The sequence below is a fragment of the Apteryx mantelli genome, chromosome 1, assembly GCF_036417845.1.
Source record: "Apteryx mantelli isolate bAptMan1 chromosome 1, bAptMan1.hap1, whole genome shotgun sequence".
Classification (NCBI taxonomy): domain Eukaryota; kingdom Metazoa; phylum Chordata; class Aves; order Apterygiformes; family Apterygidae; genus Apteryx; species Apteryx mantelli.
Window position 1 is genome coordinate 120,179,446 of NC_089978.1, and position 16,401 is coordinate 120,195,846.

At 37.3% G+C, this 16,401-nt stretch overlaps 1 protein-coding gene across 7 annotated transcripts in view; it reads right to left on the reverse strand.

The window, feature by feature from the left end:
- The window catches only part of EPHA6 (EPH receptor A6), a 550,821-nt gene that overhangs the window by 147,778 nt on the left and 386,642 nt on the right, over nt 1-16,401 (reverse strand). For 4 of the 7 annotated variants that reach the window (XR_010884765.1, XM_067300379.1, XM_067300347.1 and 1 more), the window contains exons 7-8: nt 3,767-3,814; nt 3,182-3,344 (exon numbers count right to left, since the gene is read on the reverse strand). Coding sequence is in view for 6 of the 7 variants with exons in the window: in XM_067300379.1 (XP_067156480.1) it covers nt 3,182-3,344; nt 3,767-3,814 (211 nt within the window). In the remaining variant the exon portion in view is untranslated. The remainder of the gene's footprint in view (nt 1-3,181; nt 3,345-3,766; nt 3,815-16,401) is intronic. The other 3 variants (XM_067300370.1, XM_067300386.1, XM_067300362.1) reach the window with 1 other exon arrangement.

The following is a 16,401-nucleotide window of genomic DNA, read 5'->3' on the forward strand; positions in this document are numbered from 1 at the left end:
TTGTAAGACAGGTGCACAACAGCAAGGGAAACATAAGATTTACATGCTGATATGTATATGTTATATAACTAGGCAGTCCAACAGAACTTTCTCCAAACCCTGCATCTAAATGTAGGTCAGCATCTTGGAATACAATGTTAATGACAAAAATGTTGCTTTGTGCTAATTATTCAGCTGTGTAAGACAATGCTCCAGTTGAGACAGTAAGTGCTAATCTTAGACCCATAAATAAAATAATTTTGGCAGAAAAATGGTACAAAATACAAGCTAAAAATAAATTCAGGCTAGAAATAAGGTGCAAACTTTTAATAATGAGCACTAGAATGATTTATCTATAAATATAGTGAGCTCCCCATCACTGGAAGACTCTAAATCAAAGAGTATATGTGTATGAGAGATGTTACATTTCAATCCATTGTTATAAACTGGCTGGAAAAATTATAGGACTACAGAAGTTTGGCCTGTATTATGAAAGGGGTTCAAGTGAATGATCATAATCATCTGATATGGCTTTAAAGTTTAGAAAAGGCTTACTTTAAAAATAATGCTTTGAGGAAGTAAGATATTTGGACAGTAACAGGGTACCATTTGATTGGTCACTGAGGGCTGCTTCCATTTGAAAAAAGTAATATTTACCACCAGGTACTCACTTTGCCCTCTTTTCCCTTTGAAATCTAAAGAAGCACTGTACTAATATTTGAATAAGACCACAGTCGTAATGGTTCTTTGAACTACTCTTTTAATTAAACTGAAGTCTTTATCTAGCTCCAGGTACCATTTTAAACTGAAATGCAAAATTTCTCTCTATCTCCACCTCACTTGATCATAAACAAGGACTCCTCTACCTACATTTCCTTTCAATCACACAACGATTTATTTCTAAAATAAACTAAATACTTTTAGTCAGGTACAAGGCTAAGCAATAAAAGTCGGTAAACAACAACTATACAATGTGTATTCATGTTTCACTACCAAGATTCACACTAAGAGCTTAGAAGTACTTGAGAGTCAATAAATATTTAAGAGTGTTGAAATTTGAAATATATTCTCTTCAATAGAGCTCTGTTTCTGTAGGAACCTTGTGTTTCCATGCAGTGAGCAGACGGCTAGTGAGAAACCCACAGGCTACAAATTATTATTATCTGATGAATTTTCAGACAACATATCACAGAATGTGATATCATTTTTTATCACAAAATTCAGTGCTTCTCCAAAATGGGATACAAATTTGAATGAATAAATTACACGTGAAATAATTTACCATTTCCTTTTTAGTACTGAATAACATAGCAGCTTATATTAATTTTGCTGTGGTAATAAGGCTTACAAGTAAATTCTGAGAGAAACTCACAGTAGCATCATGAAAAACACATTAACCTATCACCTGTTTTATTATCTTACAATGGAAGCCTAAACCATGTACCACTGCTAGTCATCCTCGGTGTCCAGCGAGTTTGGAGAACAACTCAGGCTTCTAAACTACTTTTTATGTGTTTGACAACACTATCCTTAGTTCTTTTTGTTCTTTGCCTCATGGCTGTAGAGCTAGAGAAGCTAGTCCAATATACACAGTCAGTGTTGTAACAGTGGTGCTCCTTAGCACTATGACACCATTTAAGTCTACATGGATTTGAACTGCTTCAGACCTCAGATATTTGGTATGAGAACTTAGGGAAGGATGAATTAATAACACACCAGCATTTACAATGACATCTCTGTCTCAGTCATCTGGATCCAAGCCTAAACTACTTCACTAAAAAGGACTACAAACATGTTTTTCAAAACTGTGTAAGGTTCCAGAATCATTGGTTTTAGTAGCAGTGGTCAGCTTAAAAAATCGTCATCTCTCTGATCCCCAGCTCCCTCAATTACTTGTTCCCATCCATGTAAAAAGTTATTTTAAAATTATATTAATGTCCTGCTCTAGCTCACCATGCAGCCCAAGAGACAGTTGTATTAGTGTAACTGAGAAGGAGATGCTGGTTGGGAAGGAGTGGATGGGATCTCACTCCCAAGAAATGTTGCCTTAGCAATGAAAGAAATGCCACAGGAACAATAGTCTTCATGATTTAGATGGGTAAGTCACATTTTCACAGATCTGACAGAGGTTCATAGAGGTTTCAATTCCATTTACTTTTGATACAAGTTATGCCCCAGTGTGCCTGAAGGCCAGATTCCACACAGCATCGCACCAGAAGATGCAGACAGGATCTACTAGAATTCTTGAAAGGACCCAAGTGCTTAAGTTCTATTCAAACCAACTGGCTTAAGGGCCTAGAAATTTTTAAAAATCCAATTAGGCATTAAGCACTTGGAAATCTCTCCCTAAAACATTTTTGACATAGAAGCTAAGAAGAAATGAAAATGGAACACAGACCCATGGGTGCTCTTAAAAACACTTACAGAGAGTTTTGAGTCTGTACTTTAGCTTAAGCAACTTGAATTCTAAAACACTAATGAAAAACACGGTATACTTAATTGGTTAATTAGAGTAATTTCATTAATGAGTGTTTTAGTGTTGTATCTACTACTCTGATTTTATCTCAAATGCTTGCAAATACCTTGCTTGCAGTTTCTCTGAATGTGGAGGGAAATATCTGATTTCATTATAAAGTTGTTCAGAGCATGAGTCAAGCCTTTTTATATGTTCCTTAGGAATATTTCGGTTTTTCTGCTTCTTACTGGCATGTTTAGTATGCTTATTGGTTGAGTGGAAACACATATAAAAGTTTACATAATTTTATTTGTAGATTCTGGGAGCACTACAACCTATAGAGAAAAGACTCTGTTACAGTGTTCTAGGAGCTTGCAGGAAGCTGCTGGGCTTACGAAACATACAGATTTTACTCGGGATATTTCCAGATGCTAAAAGGTTGGCCTTCGAGTGAAGAAGTGATACGGGGGAAGACTTGCAGCAGAAAACATTCCTTCAGCTGCAACCTCAGGCTAAGACGTCTATTTGTTGCTCAAAAAAAAAAAAATGAAAAGGAAAAAGGAAAAAGAAAAAAGAAAAAAGAAAAAAGGACAAACCAGAAGTGCAGGGCTGAGTCTTATATAGCAGTGGTCATTCTGTGATAAGTGTATGGTATGGATTTAGCCATTCAAAGTCCCAATGTCTGACTGTTTAGAATTAAATACTACTTTTATTGCACTTGATTTTTTTCCCTTCAGTAAAACTTACTTTCATCTCCAGTTTCAAATTCAAACTTCTGGCTATAGCCGCTGTATCCTGCTGCCGTCCTGACTCTGATATGAAATATATACTTGGTGGCTGGCTTGAGACCTGTGATGATAACACTTGGAGCCTTGGACCTTGTGGAGGAGTAGCTGAGCTGCTCATGCTCCTGAGGGACAAAAGAAGGGAGAAATGGTATCAAGTTGAGTTGCACAAACTTTGCAAAAATGATACAGCAGAACAAAAGCTCCACATTCTTCTCATGAATGTGAAATGTGTTTATAAAAGGAGGTGCAGGTATGGATTTCAGTACTTTGATTGTGCTATAATCACAATGTATTATATGGCCTTGACTTAGATTTCAATTTTTTTGTCCTTAGTCTTGCTTATAAACACATCACATCTTTGTGATTTGGGTTAGTAATTATATTGTAGTTAAAACAATATGGATTAGTACAAGACTACATTCACAGTAAATGGCAGCTACAATAGCAGCTAATTATTTTTGCACAATGGACAAATTAGGAGTTCAGTAAGTACTAGTAAACTGTAAAGTAAAGATGTGGGAGTATTCAAATACCCGCTACTCACTTCTACCCGCAGGTAGTGCCAAAATGCCGGCGCTATCCGTGGGTAGACCTGTGGGCAAAAGAAAATAAAAATTAACTTTTTCTTTAAAGTTTGTAAACTTCTAGCATGGTTCAACTGCTTCACTGCTCTCGAATTTGATTTCTCTTTCCAGGTAGCTGTAATGTGGTTGTACACGAAATTCCCTTACACACACTAAAAGGAGAAATACTCTCTGTAACATTCCGCTGTTAATCTCCCAGCACTTGATCCCAGGTGTCTGCTGAGAACTCCCTGCTCCCGCAGAAGTCACTGGGAATTATGGTGTGAAGCGCCACTGAAGACCAGCTGCTGTAGGCCGGAGATCAGCCACATCGCTTGCTGCTCAAACACAACACGCAGCTTTGCTAAACAGGTCATTGATGACACTTACACATGAGGGGGTGAATTAAAAGAACCGAAAGCTAATTACCTTTCACTAGTTACTATCACTTGATAAATCAGTAATCTGCAATATTTTATATGGTGCCTTAAGGTTACATGTACTGTGTTATAGGAGGCTTTGTCCCCAAATTGACACTTGAACAGAGCTGTCCTTGGCATATGCTCAATAATCCAATTGTGGGATTATTAAGCCATTGTGTGCCATAGGGCACCATATTCAGTTATTATATTATACAGCAATATTAGAGTATGTGCAAGCTATTCAAATAATGCTTCCAGCCTGTTAATAAGGAAACAATCTGGTTCACATAAGAAATATAGCCAGGAAAAGAACAGGTCTCAGTTAGATTCTACCAGAATCTTAACCTCTTCTGAACAACATACATGTATTTTTTACATAAAACAAACAGTCAACACACTCAGTCAAATTCAGTCACGGTATAACAAAGTCACATTAGCATATGGCAGGAGGTATATCAGAATTCCCCTCGTAAGTGTACAAGGAGATGGCCAAGAAAACCAAATTATATAAAAATAAACACACAAAAAGAACGTAATGATTCTGTTAAGTGACAGAAGAGCAGGAAGGTAGGAAACAATGACCAATATTCAAAATAATTGCATTTACTGCTTAATTAAAACAATGGAAATAAACTGAGAATCTGTAATAAGATGAAGTGCTCATGTGTTCTACAGCCTATAACCAAATTTTACAATAGCAAAGAGTGTATATTTAAATTGAAATATTAAGACACGGTGTGCATGTAGTCTCATGGATGGAGAGTACAATCAATATATAATCTAACAACTTTCATAAATATCAAAAAAACTCTCCCAATCACTTGAAATACTATAACTTTGCTTTGAACAGTTTGGTGGTTCTTAAACTTTCATTTTCTGAGAAATTTCAGAAAATATCTATTTTCTTCTGACATAAGGCCAAGCTGTTAAGGTGACAGATTTTGTTTGAGATTAAGCTTGCTTCAGTTTGAAAAATAGCATGTATATGAGCAAAAAAAGGTGTAAAAGGTTTATTTTCTGATTTGTAAGGAAATAGAGAACTCAAATGGAATGGTTGAGGTTGGAAGGGACCTTTACAGATCATCTAATCCAACCTCAACATGTACAGAGTAGTTTCTATAGGTCTTTAAAAACATTTCACAAACATCCAGTCTGTCATGAATAGTTAATTTCTATTCCACAGCCTTGTTATACGTGCAGTTTCCAGGGACCTTCATCTGTAGAGGGGTCATACACCTTACCATATCACTTGGACAGGCTCTGCAATCTTGGAGAACACAACAAGACTTGAAATTATTTAGTAATGAAGCTGCTGATCACACTGCGCAAATTTTAGCCCAAAGAGATCAAGTTTTTCAACAAAAGCTAGCAACCAGCTCAAAATCAATCTAAGAATCAGGAAAAAAGGGTGCCTGCTTTTGCACTGTCAAGACCCCATTGAATTGCATGACTGAAAAAGAAATCACAGGTACGGCCCTATGTTTGTGATCTTGCCTGCTAAGCACAGGACTACTCCAAGCCTCTGTTTCCGCACTTTAATCCAGGTAAGGAAATGATACCCAAGGAAGAGAAGATTCTGGATACATTCATTAACAACTAGGTAAATAGCAGATGCTTGCTCTATATGGATGTTAGTATGCTTCAGTCCGAAGGTTTAGCAACTAGTTATGTGCAGGTTTGGGTTTTCAAACCTGGAAACAAGCCAGCTCCTTCTTTCATGGCCCAGACGCCAGTAGGTAGAGGCTTTACTGGAACACTGGAAATTTCTGTTTAGCCTCAGCAGCCTGTAAGATAAGGAGGATACCAGCACTTCAGGGATTTCACTGTATGGTGTAAGAGTTGAAAGCCTTTCCCCAGACTACCTTGCAGCTTGAGATCAAGTACTTTTTACAATTTACTGGTTTATTCTGACCTGCTGGAGAGATTGTAGAAATAAAGTTTCAGAATAATTTGATGGAACTGGAAGAAGAAATGGGTTCCTTCAAAAGAGGATGGAAATGGAAATTTTGTCAAAAGTAGTGGAGACTCCCCAGGATACAATGCTAAGATTTACTGTAGAAGACTGCAGAACAAGGCTAGTGGCAGCCAAGAACTGAGAATGACTTCTGAATAGCTGAATCAGAGTTGTATTTGATGTATTGTAAAGAAGTTTTGATAATGTAACAGTGGTACCAGTGACTGATAAATATTAATATCAAGTATTTACCAAAGTTATTATTATATCTACAGCTATATTTGTCTACAGATACACATACAGACCTTCTAATGATTTGTAACTTTTGTAGTGTGACATAATGCAAAGACCCTAGAACAAGGATCTACGCATGACTAGATTTTGCTAATAAAACATTACTTCTGTTACCAGACATCCCTGTTAGAAGGCTGTTAAAGAAAAACAGGAGATTGTTATAAGGGGCCCCAAAAATATAAGCAAAGATAACAGAGACCTTGAAAGTGCAGGCACAAAAAGGCAACAGAGTCCCCTGGGCTATAAATGTAGTTCACAAATGGCCAATTACTGGTCACTAAGGAACACAACAGTGGGAGCCAGATAAAACTAAAAAAATATATATATATATTTAGGGATAACAGAGAGCAAAGAACAAGTATCTGACATATGTAAAATATGCAAGATACTCTAAAATGTGGATATAACAACGAATTTGTGGACAAATGAGGAAAGAACTAGCAGGCTGTGTTTGTCAATGTATAAAAATAACCCCATGCAGATCCAAGAGTGAGAAGGAAGAAACCCAACCATCAACATCCTCCCACTGAAGCACTGAGAGAGCCAGCAACTCGCTGCAGCCTCTCTCCCTTTCTCTGCAGGAACACTGGCACCATCAGCATTAGGAGGCGGCGGGTACTGGAAGGGTGAGCATAACACCAGGAGAAGGGAGAGATGCTAGAAAGTTTGCAAATATCAATTTCAATGTTATTGGGAATGAGTTGAATATTTTGAATAGCTGAATATTTTGGACAAGTGTTAATATTATTGTAACTGGACTAGTAACAGATCTTTGATTATGCTGTTAAGACTCAGGCAATCAGTAAATTTTTGGCTCGCCATACAGGGTGTATTTCTTTAGCCCACATAAATGGCATGAGGTATTTGGTCTGGTACCTTGCTCTTGAGACTTGGCTGTAGTTTGGATGTAACAGTTGAAGGCCATTTCCTTTCCCCAGACTACCTTCCTGCTTGAGATCAAGTATTGTGGGTTTTACACTGAACAATATATTTATACAGCACCACTAAAGCCAAAAGACCCTACAAATTTTATACAGAAATTGCTTTGGCTGTCACTGAAAAACATTTGAAATACATTCCCAGAGTAGCTCTCATCTGCCTTGCAGAATTTCTGTTATGGATTATCCAACATATTCAACCTTTCAATTTCTAAAGATCATTTTATACTACATATATTTATCACAAGCTAAATGTTACTTGTAGAGAACGCAGCACTTGGGATCCAGTGGGTCCCTAGACAGGAATGCTGAGCAGGCAGTGATCAAGTATAATTTTTTATTTTTAGTTGGTCAAAGATAATGAGTGTAACAAGAACTGTGATGGTAACATTTAATCAACAAATTCAGTTGCATCCCTAAGAAATAAGAGGCTTTTTTCATTCTAGGGTGATTGGAGAAATGGCTTTCCATGGATCAATAAAGACAGCAATAAATGTCAGGAGGCTTACCCTGTTTTCTCAGTGGTTTGTGGCAGACCATCAGATAAAGAACTCTAGGGGAGTAGACTGTAAGAATAATTCTGGTATAGTTTTAAAGAATAAAACCTAGAACTTTCTTTGCAGCTAAGACATATAAGATCAGAGAAAGCAACATGATAGCACAAAAGTTTATAAAAACAATTTGCCATGGAACTGTTTAATTCTTTACCATGATAACTTTTATGTGCCAGAAATTTAAATACCAGTATTTTCCAAAATTTACCTACACTTACGGTGATACATTTTGGTAGGACAAAGTATCAGGTATTGCCAACAATATATTTGCTCCTTCAACAACCGAAGGAACAACTTTTATTTTTCTTTCTTGCTAATGATGGCTCAAATCTAAGGAAAAAAATATTTCTGATGATTGAAATAGAAATCCATTGCATGTTTGATTTTTTCAGATGATCAGTTAAACTATATGAGGAATATTTGAAAATGTGAAAAATCTATTGAAATAAAATATTTTCACTGTTGTCAGTGAATCATCATTTGTAGCTGGTAATGCTAAAATTAATTTTGGAAGACATTACTTGGCAAATTAATAGAAAATGAATACTGGCTTCTGGTTTGTTGCACAGTTTATATAGTAGTACAGCAAGGTTATTACAAATCTGTTGAACCTTGAAAACTGGATAAGTAAAAATTGAGGTCACCTTTTTTCATAAACCATTACAGAAAACTTTGTCAACCCTGAATACACAGAAATGCTGAATAAACACTAGCAGATAGTTCTTTTCAGACCCTGCAGATTAAAATCATCTTAATCTGTTTTTCAGATATTTGAACCTAACTTGTAACTACTAAGTCTGGATTGTCCAGTTGCAATTTTTGGATGATGATGATGATGAAAAAACATTTTAGTAACTGACCAGTGTTTTATTTCTTTCACAATGTGACAAGAAACTATGATGTTTTTAGACAACCACATATATGGTCTTGTAGAAGCTGATGATTGTAGCTTATATTTCATTGTATTCTGTCATTCAATGCATTGTGTCATAAGAAAAAAATGATGACAAATTATTTGTCTAGAAACACAACTTTTATCAAAAAAATACAGTGGCAACATAGAAGAAATGGGAAGGATTTCAGTGACATGCATTAGCTTTCCAATACCTTTTTTCACATGGTGATTTTGGCAAACAATCTTCTTAATCTGAGCTAACCCCTTTCTTTGAAAAACATGCTAACTTTTCAGGAAACTGTACGCGTTACTGAAAGTTGAAACCTGACTCTGACTCTGTCTAGATTACTTTTATCACAATATTCAGTAGAGAAACAAGTTCAGGTACAAGTTTCTGGAGAGCAGTGATCAAACGCTCTACCATCAAATCCTAGTTTGCTTTTTTCTGTCTTTTTTCTTTCCATTTGGTGAATTTATTCCTTCCTCTCTTTCTGAATTACTGCAACAGAAAAAAACATTTTCCTTGAATAAAGCTAAATGCTGAGTATCAAATTAAAGCTAACTTGTGCATTTAAAAGGTTTTAGAAACTGATTTTAAGAGGTACTGAACTGTATTAAAACCACTGATCAGGATTTTAAAGAATATGATGACATTTGTGATGCTTTACCACAACACTAAGATGAGGACTGCAAAGACGTATGCTTGCAAGAAAAACACACAATGGGGTAAGCGTTTCTCGGTACCTCTGGTTTCCAGGCAAGACCCTGCATTACTCAACGACAGAAACCCCCAGGATACGTGTGCTGCGGCACACGTGGGGCAAGCCCTGCTCAGGGTCAGCCCAGACCCCTTACAGCGAGCTCCCCAAAGAAAACCGAGAGGCCGTTAGACCCCCAAAGGCCACGTTTTATTTCAGTTCAAACCGCCTGGCTTTTTATGAGGAGCAAGCGAAGAGCGTTGAGGGACGAGGGGGACGCGGGTCCCCCGCTCCCACCCTGGGGGCGGCAAACGCGGTGCCCGTCGGAGCGTCGGGTCTCTCTCCCCCTCTCTGCCGCCGTTGCCCGACTGCCTGTTCCTGCGGGGTCGGGAGGGGAATATTCCTCCTACCTTGCACCAGCCCCTGCCTCTGTCCATCACAAGGCCTGTGAGCCTACGCCTAGGTGTGCACGGTCATAAAAGTAATACTGCTGCCACATGGGCAAGAGGGCAGGATTTATTATTGCAAAGGAAAGGGTGGACTTCTGTCACCTTGGCACGTCTGGGAAACAAGCTGCGGCAGCAGGCGTCAGATGAGAGCGGTGCTCAAATACGAGGCAGAAAAAAAACGTTTGAAACTCAGCAGTGTTTCGTGTGAAGGTTTCACACAAAGAAATGAGCTATTTTTGCCTGGATTCATACAGAAGACAAATCTCCGAACAGTAACAGTATTTGACACTTGAATCTCTACCACCAAGTTTTTTCAAACTCACTGTGAGGATCTGGGCTCCCAAAGACTACCATAGTCCTCTGAAATACCATCTAATGCCACAGTGCAGGCCAAGACAATTTTTCCCTGCTTTGTAATAAAGTTCATTGCCAGTCCCAAAATACTCTCCATGGTATTTGCCTAGATAACCTTATTTCTGCACCTGTGTTAGGTCTAGTTTGGAATATTTCGTTTTTATACAGCAGTGCTGTTAATTCCTGAAAAACGACTCAATTACACTTTGGGACTGTTAGCATGGACTACCATTAAACAATGCTTCATGATGAGGTGTGGAAACCTGAGTACTGAGAACCAAGTTCAGTACTGAGAGAAGTGCATAGAGATTTGTTGTACTCGGCTAGCAGTCATTTACACCAGTGATAAATTTGGCTGTGTCTGAGACTGAAAGGGGGCTCTGGCCTTCTTCCAAAAAGGAATTTACAGAAGGACAGACACCACAACCCCATATATTTTTGGAACTAGCTGAATGACCTTACAGTTTAAGGCTTTGCTGATAGTGCATTGGAAATTATCCAATTTTCTGTGCAGGAGAAAAGTGGATGAATTTATTGACCACTAGACGTTCTGGCCAAGAAGGCACTACTTAGTATTTTGCACTGGTTGCATACTGCTGGAGTCCAAAGGAATATTCTGCAATGTCTGTGAAAACATACCTGAGACAGTAATAGCAATACTTGCTGCCTTTTACTGGGGGGGGGGGACCCCACCACCCCCCCCCCCCAAAAAAAAATCCCCAAATGTAATGATCAACAAGAAACTTGTGTTTACCAAAAGAACATTTTCCTTACTTGGAAAAGGTGATAAACTACTCCATGACCATTAACAGGACAAGCTTCAGGGTTTTACTTCTTAAAGAAAATATTAGAAAGTGGACAAGGAGTGGTCTGGTAAAATTTACATTCGTGTCATGTTAAATTTTTTCTATTTCAGCATGTCCCACTGAAATAACAGAATATTTTTGACTGTATTTTCAGATCCTTTTGGAAAGTTTCAGCTCACATTAGCCTTTGGAAATGCAATTATCTATATGAAACAGCAGGTAATCTTTTTCCACAGTTTGTGACAGACCCACAGCTGGATATACAGAGAGAAAAGTCCTCAAGGATCAAAGATGATTTTGCCGAGACTCCCTCATCACAGTCACAAGATCTGCTGTGAACCTGGAAAGCTAGGGCTTTCCCCACAGAGACACAGTTTGAGGTTGATGATGGTAGCCTGGAAGCTTTGGCTTTCAAGGTTGGCTACTCTTTCTGCCATGATGGTTCCCAAAGAGGATAAAGATAGTCTCAGAAGAAAACAACACAATTCTAGCGTGCAGAGAAGTATGGGATGATCTGTTTCATTCTTTACACTACTTAATCCTGCATGGATCCTGGGTTCATAAACTAATCTAAACTACAGGACAGGGATGTACTTCCTGGATGTGCCCATGCACCGATGCGCATGCTTTGACCTCACCCTCATTTTACACAGAGGCAATACTGAGACATATATCAGCCCTCCTGCCTTGCACTCTGTTTTCCATGGTTTTGTGGGCTAAAAGGGAGCCACAGTATGCTCTGTGATAGGTCATGGGAAATGTCAAGGTCTACATTTGTTCTGTATTTATTGAAAACTACAGAGGACTTCCAAAGAATCTGTGAAAGAAAAGAACAGTTTCATTGATATGGCTGTATTTTCCCTTTGCACATAAGCATTAAGCAAATTGCTGGCCATTATATAGGGCTCTAGGTTGATATAAAAGAAGTACAAGAAACGTTCTAATCCTTCATATTAGCCTTAAAGCAGCATTGTGATCTTTAGATAGCACAGGACTCAGAAATATTTCTGAGAACACATAGTCTGAAGCTTTAAAGGAGTAAATCTAATACAATGTACTCAAAAAATAACTACTTGCCATATGAGGAAATAAGACTTCTTCCATATTCTACTGCAAATTTATTTTGGTGAAAATCTATAATTAAAACATAAATATAATGCAAATGACAAGTAATGTCAATATTATTACACAGTGAGATAAAGAATCTAAGACTATCTGCCAAATTTAAACATAGAATTATATTATAAACTTTGAAAATACTATCTCTATTTCTAAGGAAATTGTATTTTTCTTATTGTTTGGGCTGTTCTTGTCAATTGATTCAGTTCTCATTCTGAAAGACACAGAGGGTCCATAGTCTCCCATGAAGGCAGAATCAGACTCTTAGAGTCATCACTGCATGAGTATCTGAACATCCTAATTCTGTACTTGGTTTTATGATCAAGACATTCTCTCATATCTAAAGAAATATTATGCTTCATTGGAATTCTTTTGCATCCTCAGTCTCCTCTCCCAGGCTTTGTATATGAAAGCCACTGGTCTGACTGAACAGAAGTTACAATGGTGCTAATTATCTGAGACTAGACAAACTGATTAAATGGGGTGGCAGGATCAGAGTATAAAAAGTAATGAAGAGCTTTCTGCTTTTACAGTGCATCAGAATAGCTGCATCTGTTCCATCAACATATGCTGTAATGAAACATTTCTATTGTATGACATCATCAGATTAACCAATAATTCTTCATTATGTGTCACTAAAGTCAGCTACTTTATTAATGAATGTCATATACAATCAACATCCAGAGGTTATATTAATGTGCTGTGTATTGCCATTTTTTCTCATATGCTCAAGAGAAACGGATTACCTCTGATGACATTTAAAGCCTTCAAACAAATAGATAAACCTCCACAGGCCACCCATATATGAACATGCTGCACTCTAACTTTTTCCCCCCACCTTATTTCATACAGAACAGCACAGAAATGAAGACTTTGTGCCCATATATGAGGTAAAGTATTGACAAAGACTAACCAAAATGTGATGACTTTTTATCATTTTAGATTCATACTGCAATCAAAGTGTTTAAATTCTGAATTTACGGGTGAGAAAAAGTACACAGAACTAACAATGTTCAGTGCGAACATAGAATAATGGAAATACAAGCTGAAATGCTGAATTTTGCTTATAATGCTAAAGTAATCTTTAGATTAACTTTACTGTAAAGCCCTGATAAAGATTCAGCCACTTTCAGTCATACAAGATTTGTCACTGTTAATATTTAATTGGGAAAGAAAAACATGGCTCTAATCAAAATACTGTCAGTACTTATTTTGGCAGTGGAAAAAGATAACCAAATATCATTTTCTATCATTTAAAATATATAGCAGGAGCTTAAGGAATTACCACTCTCGTGCTATTTACTGTGTGTCTGGCTTATTTTATGAATGACAATCAAGGTATAAAATTCATTGAGTCCTCTGAGCAACTGAAAAGCCTTCTTAAATTGACACTGGTGAAAGGGTTTTCAAAAACTTCTGCCAGCTGAAAACATACCTGTGTACTTACAACATCCAAATGTATGTGTGCAGGAAGAATCCATGGAGACACTAACTGAATTTACCATCAACCATTTGCACATAGATTTTGTAGTTTATATCCATTGTGCCCCAACAAGAAAATTCTGTGCTTAAGCCATATAACCCTGCTTAGCATTTTTGGAGAACTATAATAGGAGGAAATACTAATAAAGATGCAATCTATATACCACAAGGACCAGGTCTTTCTCTTGTGCACTAAAGCACAATGTCAAATCTTAGTAAATACCACACTAAAGTAAAGAAGATACTGAGTTTTATGATTTAGACATCATCAATGTTTAAATAAAAGCACTAAAAATAAAAAAGAAACTTTTATGAGACCACTTGGTCACATTTTTCTTCTTTCCTAGATACATTAGTCAGAAGGATGTACACAAGATGACCTACAGAGGAAGCAGCACTATTTTAAAGGAATGGCCACAATTCTCAAAGCGAGGAATTTTCATTAATTCTAGCTCTGGACCATAATGAAAGTAAGTCTCCAGTCCCTTCCCCAATTTTCTCATGGAATCAGCCATGATGGTACTTAATTACTCCCAAGATAAACTGAACTTTAATGTTGGATACACTTTTAAGTGAAACAGTAGGTAATTACTAGGTATAGTCAATATGTGATTAATTAGTTCAAATAGAATTCATTAAAGTCAAATAACAGCAAACTGTGGAATTTGTACCTACTGCCTGTGTTTTCCAAGAAAAATATAGCCCCCATAGCTATAATTTATGGAAATTGCCTTTGATTTATACTGTCTTTATTCCGCTTACAACGAATTTGTCCCTAACATTCTCAAAAATTATTTATTCTGCAATACAATTATTCCTATAATATGATCTCTGAATGCTTATTACCCCTAGTCACATCTTGTTTCTCAACTCACTCAGATTGTTGTAGATGCGGAGAATTACATGGAAATCACTAAAATTACTATACCTGGGAAACTCACGAAGTCTCTCTTTGAAAGTTTCTTTATCTTTAAAACATGTTGTGTATGATTTTCTGTTAGAAAATTATTTTGACCTGTAGCATATGTATTAACATGAATACCAACAGTAAAATTTGAAGGTATTAGAGAAGAGACGCACTCATAAGTTCGAAAATGTGATTTTAACATTAACTGGTATCTGATTACAAAATGACCAACAGGATGAGGTAAATTCTCATTGTAATACAGAGTGACAAGAAAAATTACAATAATTAGAAAAAAACATTCATCTTCCTGAAAAAAAAAAACCACTTGCTAAAAACCTTGCACTTTATGGTTCCAGCTGACTAACAAACTTAAGGTAAACTTAGAAGAGCAATTAGAAGGATCTGTTTAGAAGACAAATCTGAACTAAGATGAAAACCCTGACAGGAAAAGGTAGGACCATAGAGAAAATTACAGATGACTCCAGTATTTGCTTCAGAGAAGAGACCAGCAGAATTTTAAAGCATCAGCCACTTCAGGCTGCAATATTCTCCCTTCCCTTCTTGACCTCCCTTGTCATTAATCTGAGATGTAACAGTTTAGGGACCTGAAATACCAAAGTGTGCTTTATCTGTTTGGCTTTTCAATATTTTATATTTTGATTGCCTGTCAGTCAGCTCATAACTTTCTCCATACAGAAAGTGAAGCTGTCAACAAGAAAAGGGGAAGAACGGATAACCAATCATAAAGAAAATATGGAAAGGTCAAAACCCAGCCAAACCTCATTTTAATTGGATTATATACCTGGAAAGGCAGAAATGAGTTGATGTGAGGTGAACCATTAAAAAGAGAAAATCAAGTGAGGACAGATGAGGACAGGGTGACTCTAAAACAGTGTTAACATTCTGCCCAGCACAATGAGGTGAGAGGTGGCCAAAGCAAAAGCTGTGTGGTTATCATTGAGGGCCAAGCAGGAAAACGAGGTGTGAAGGCAGCAGATAGGACACTGCAATCATACTGACAAGGAGATTAAACAGAGAGGAATAAAAACTGGCCTGTACCTTAAGTTGGTGGTGGAACAGAGTGCAACCAGAATACAATAAAGGGAGCTGGGGAACATGACTTGAATGGTCAGAAAACCCCAAATATTAAATTCCAACTTTCCAGCAGTTATGCGCTACTCTAATAACATTTGTTTTCTAATTAAGAATATTTGCCAGCGAAAACCTCTGCACCAATATCTCCAGGAGTTTTTCCAATTTCAGGATATAAAAATGTCAGCCTCTCAAGTTCTCCCTGTATATTTTTCTTATTTTTTCCCCCTACTATTTTTTTCCCCCTGCATTGTCTTTCCTTGGAAAAAGCAAGGAGCTACTGTAAGCATGAACTAGCTTACTAACACGACAGTAATCAAACAAACCAGTATTCAAAAACGTTGCTGTCCTCTGTGAACAGTAATGCACAGTTTCCTCCAAGATATCTAACACCAAGGTGTACCTCATAACGAGATAATAAAACAGCTGACAAACAGAACTCAACAGGAAACAGATGCCACCCAGCAGAATTTTATGGTTTGAAGCCTTTTGTGAATTTTTGGTTGTGAAACAAACCCAGAGAGCTATGCACATACAGTCAATAGGCTAACTGTCAGGTTGCTCATTTGGTGTGTGAGATGTGTAGTTCAAAATTCGGAGTCAGGTCCTATATATGCCATTCTACACCTGCAATACAGCATAAGAAGCACAA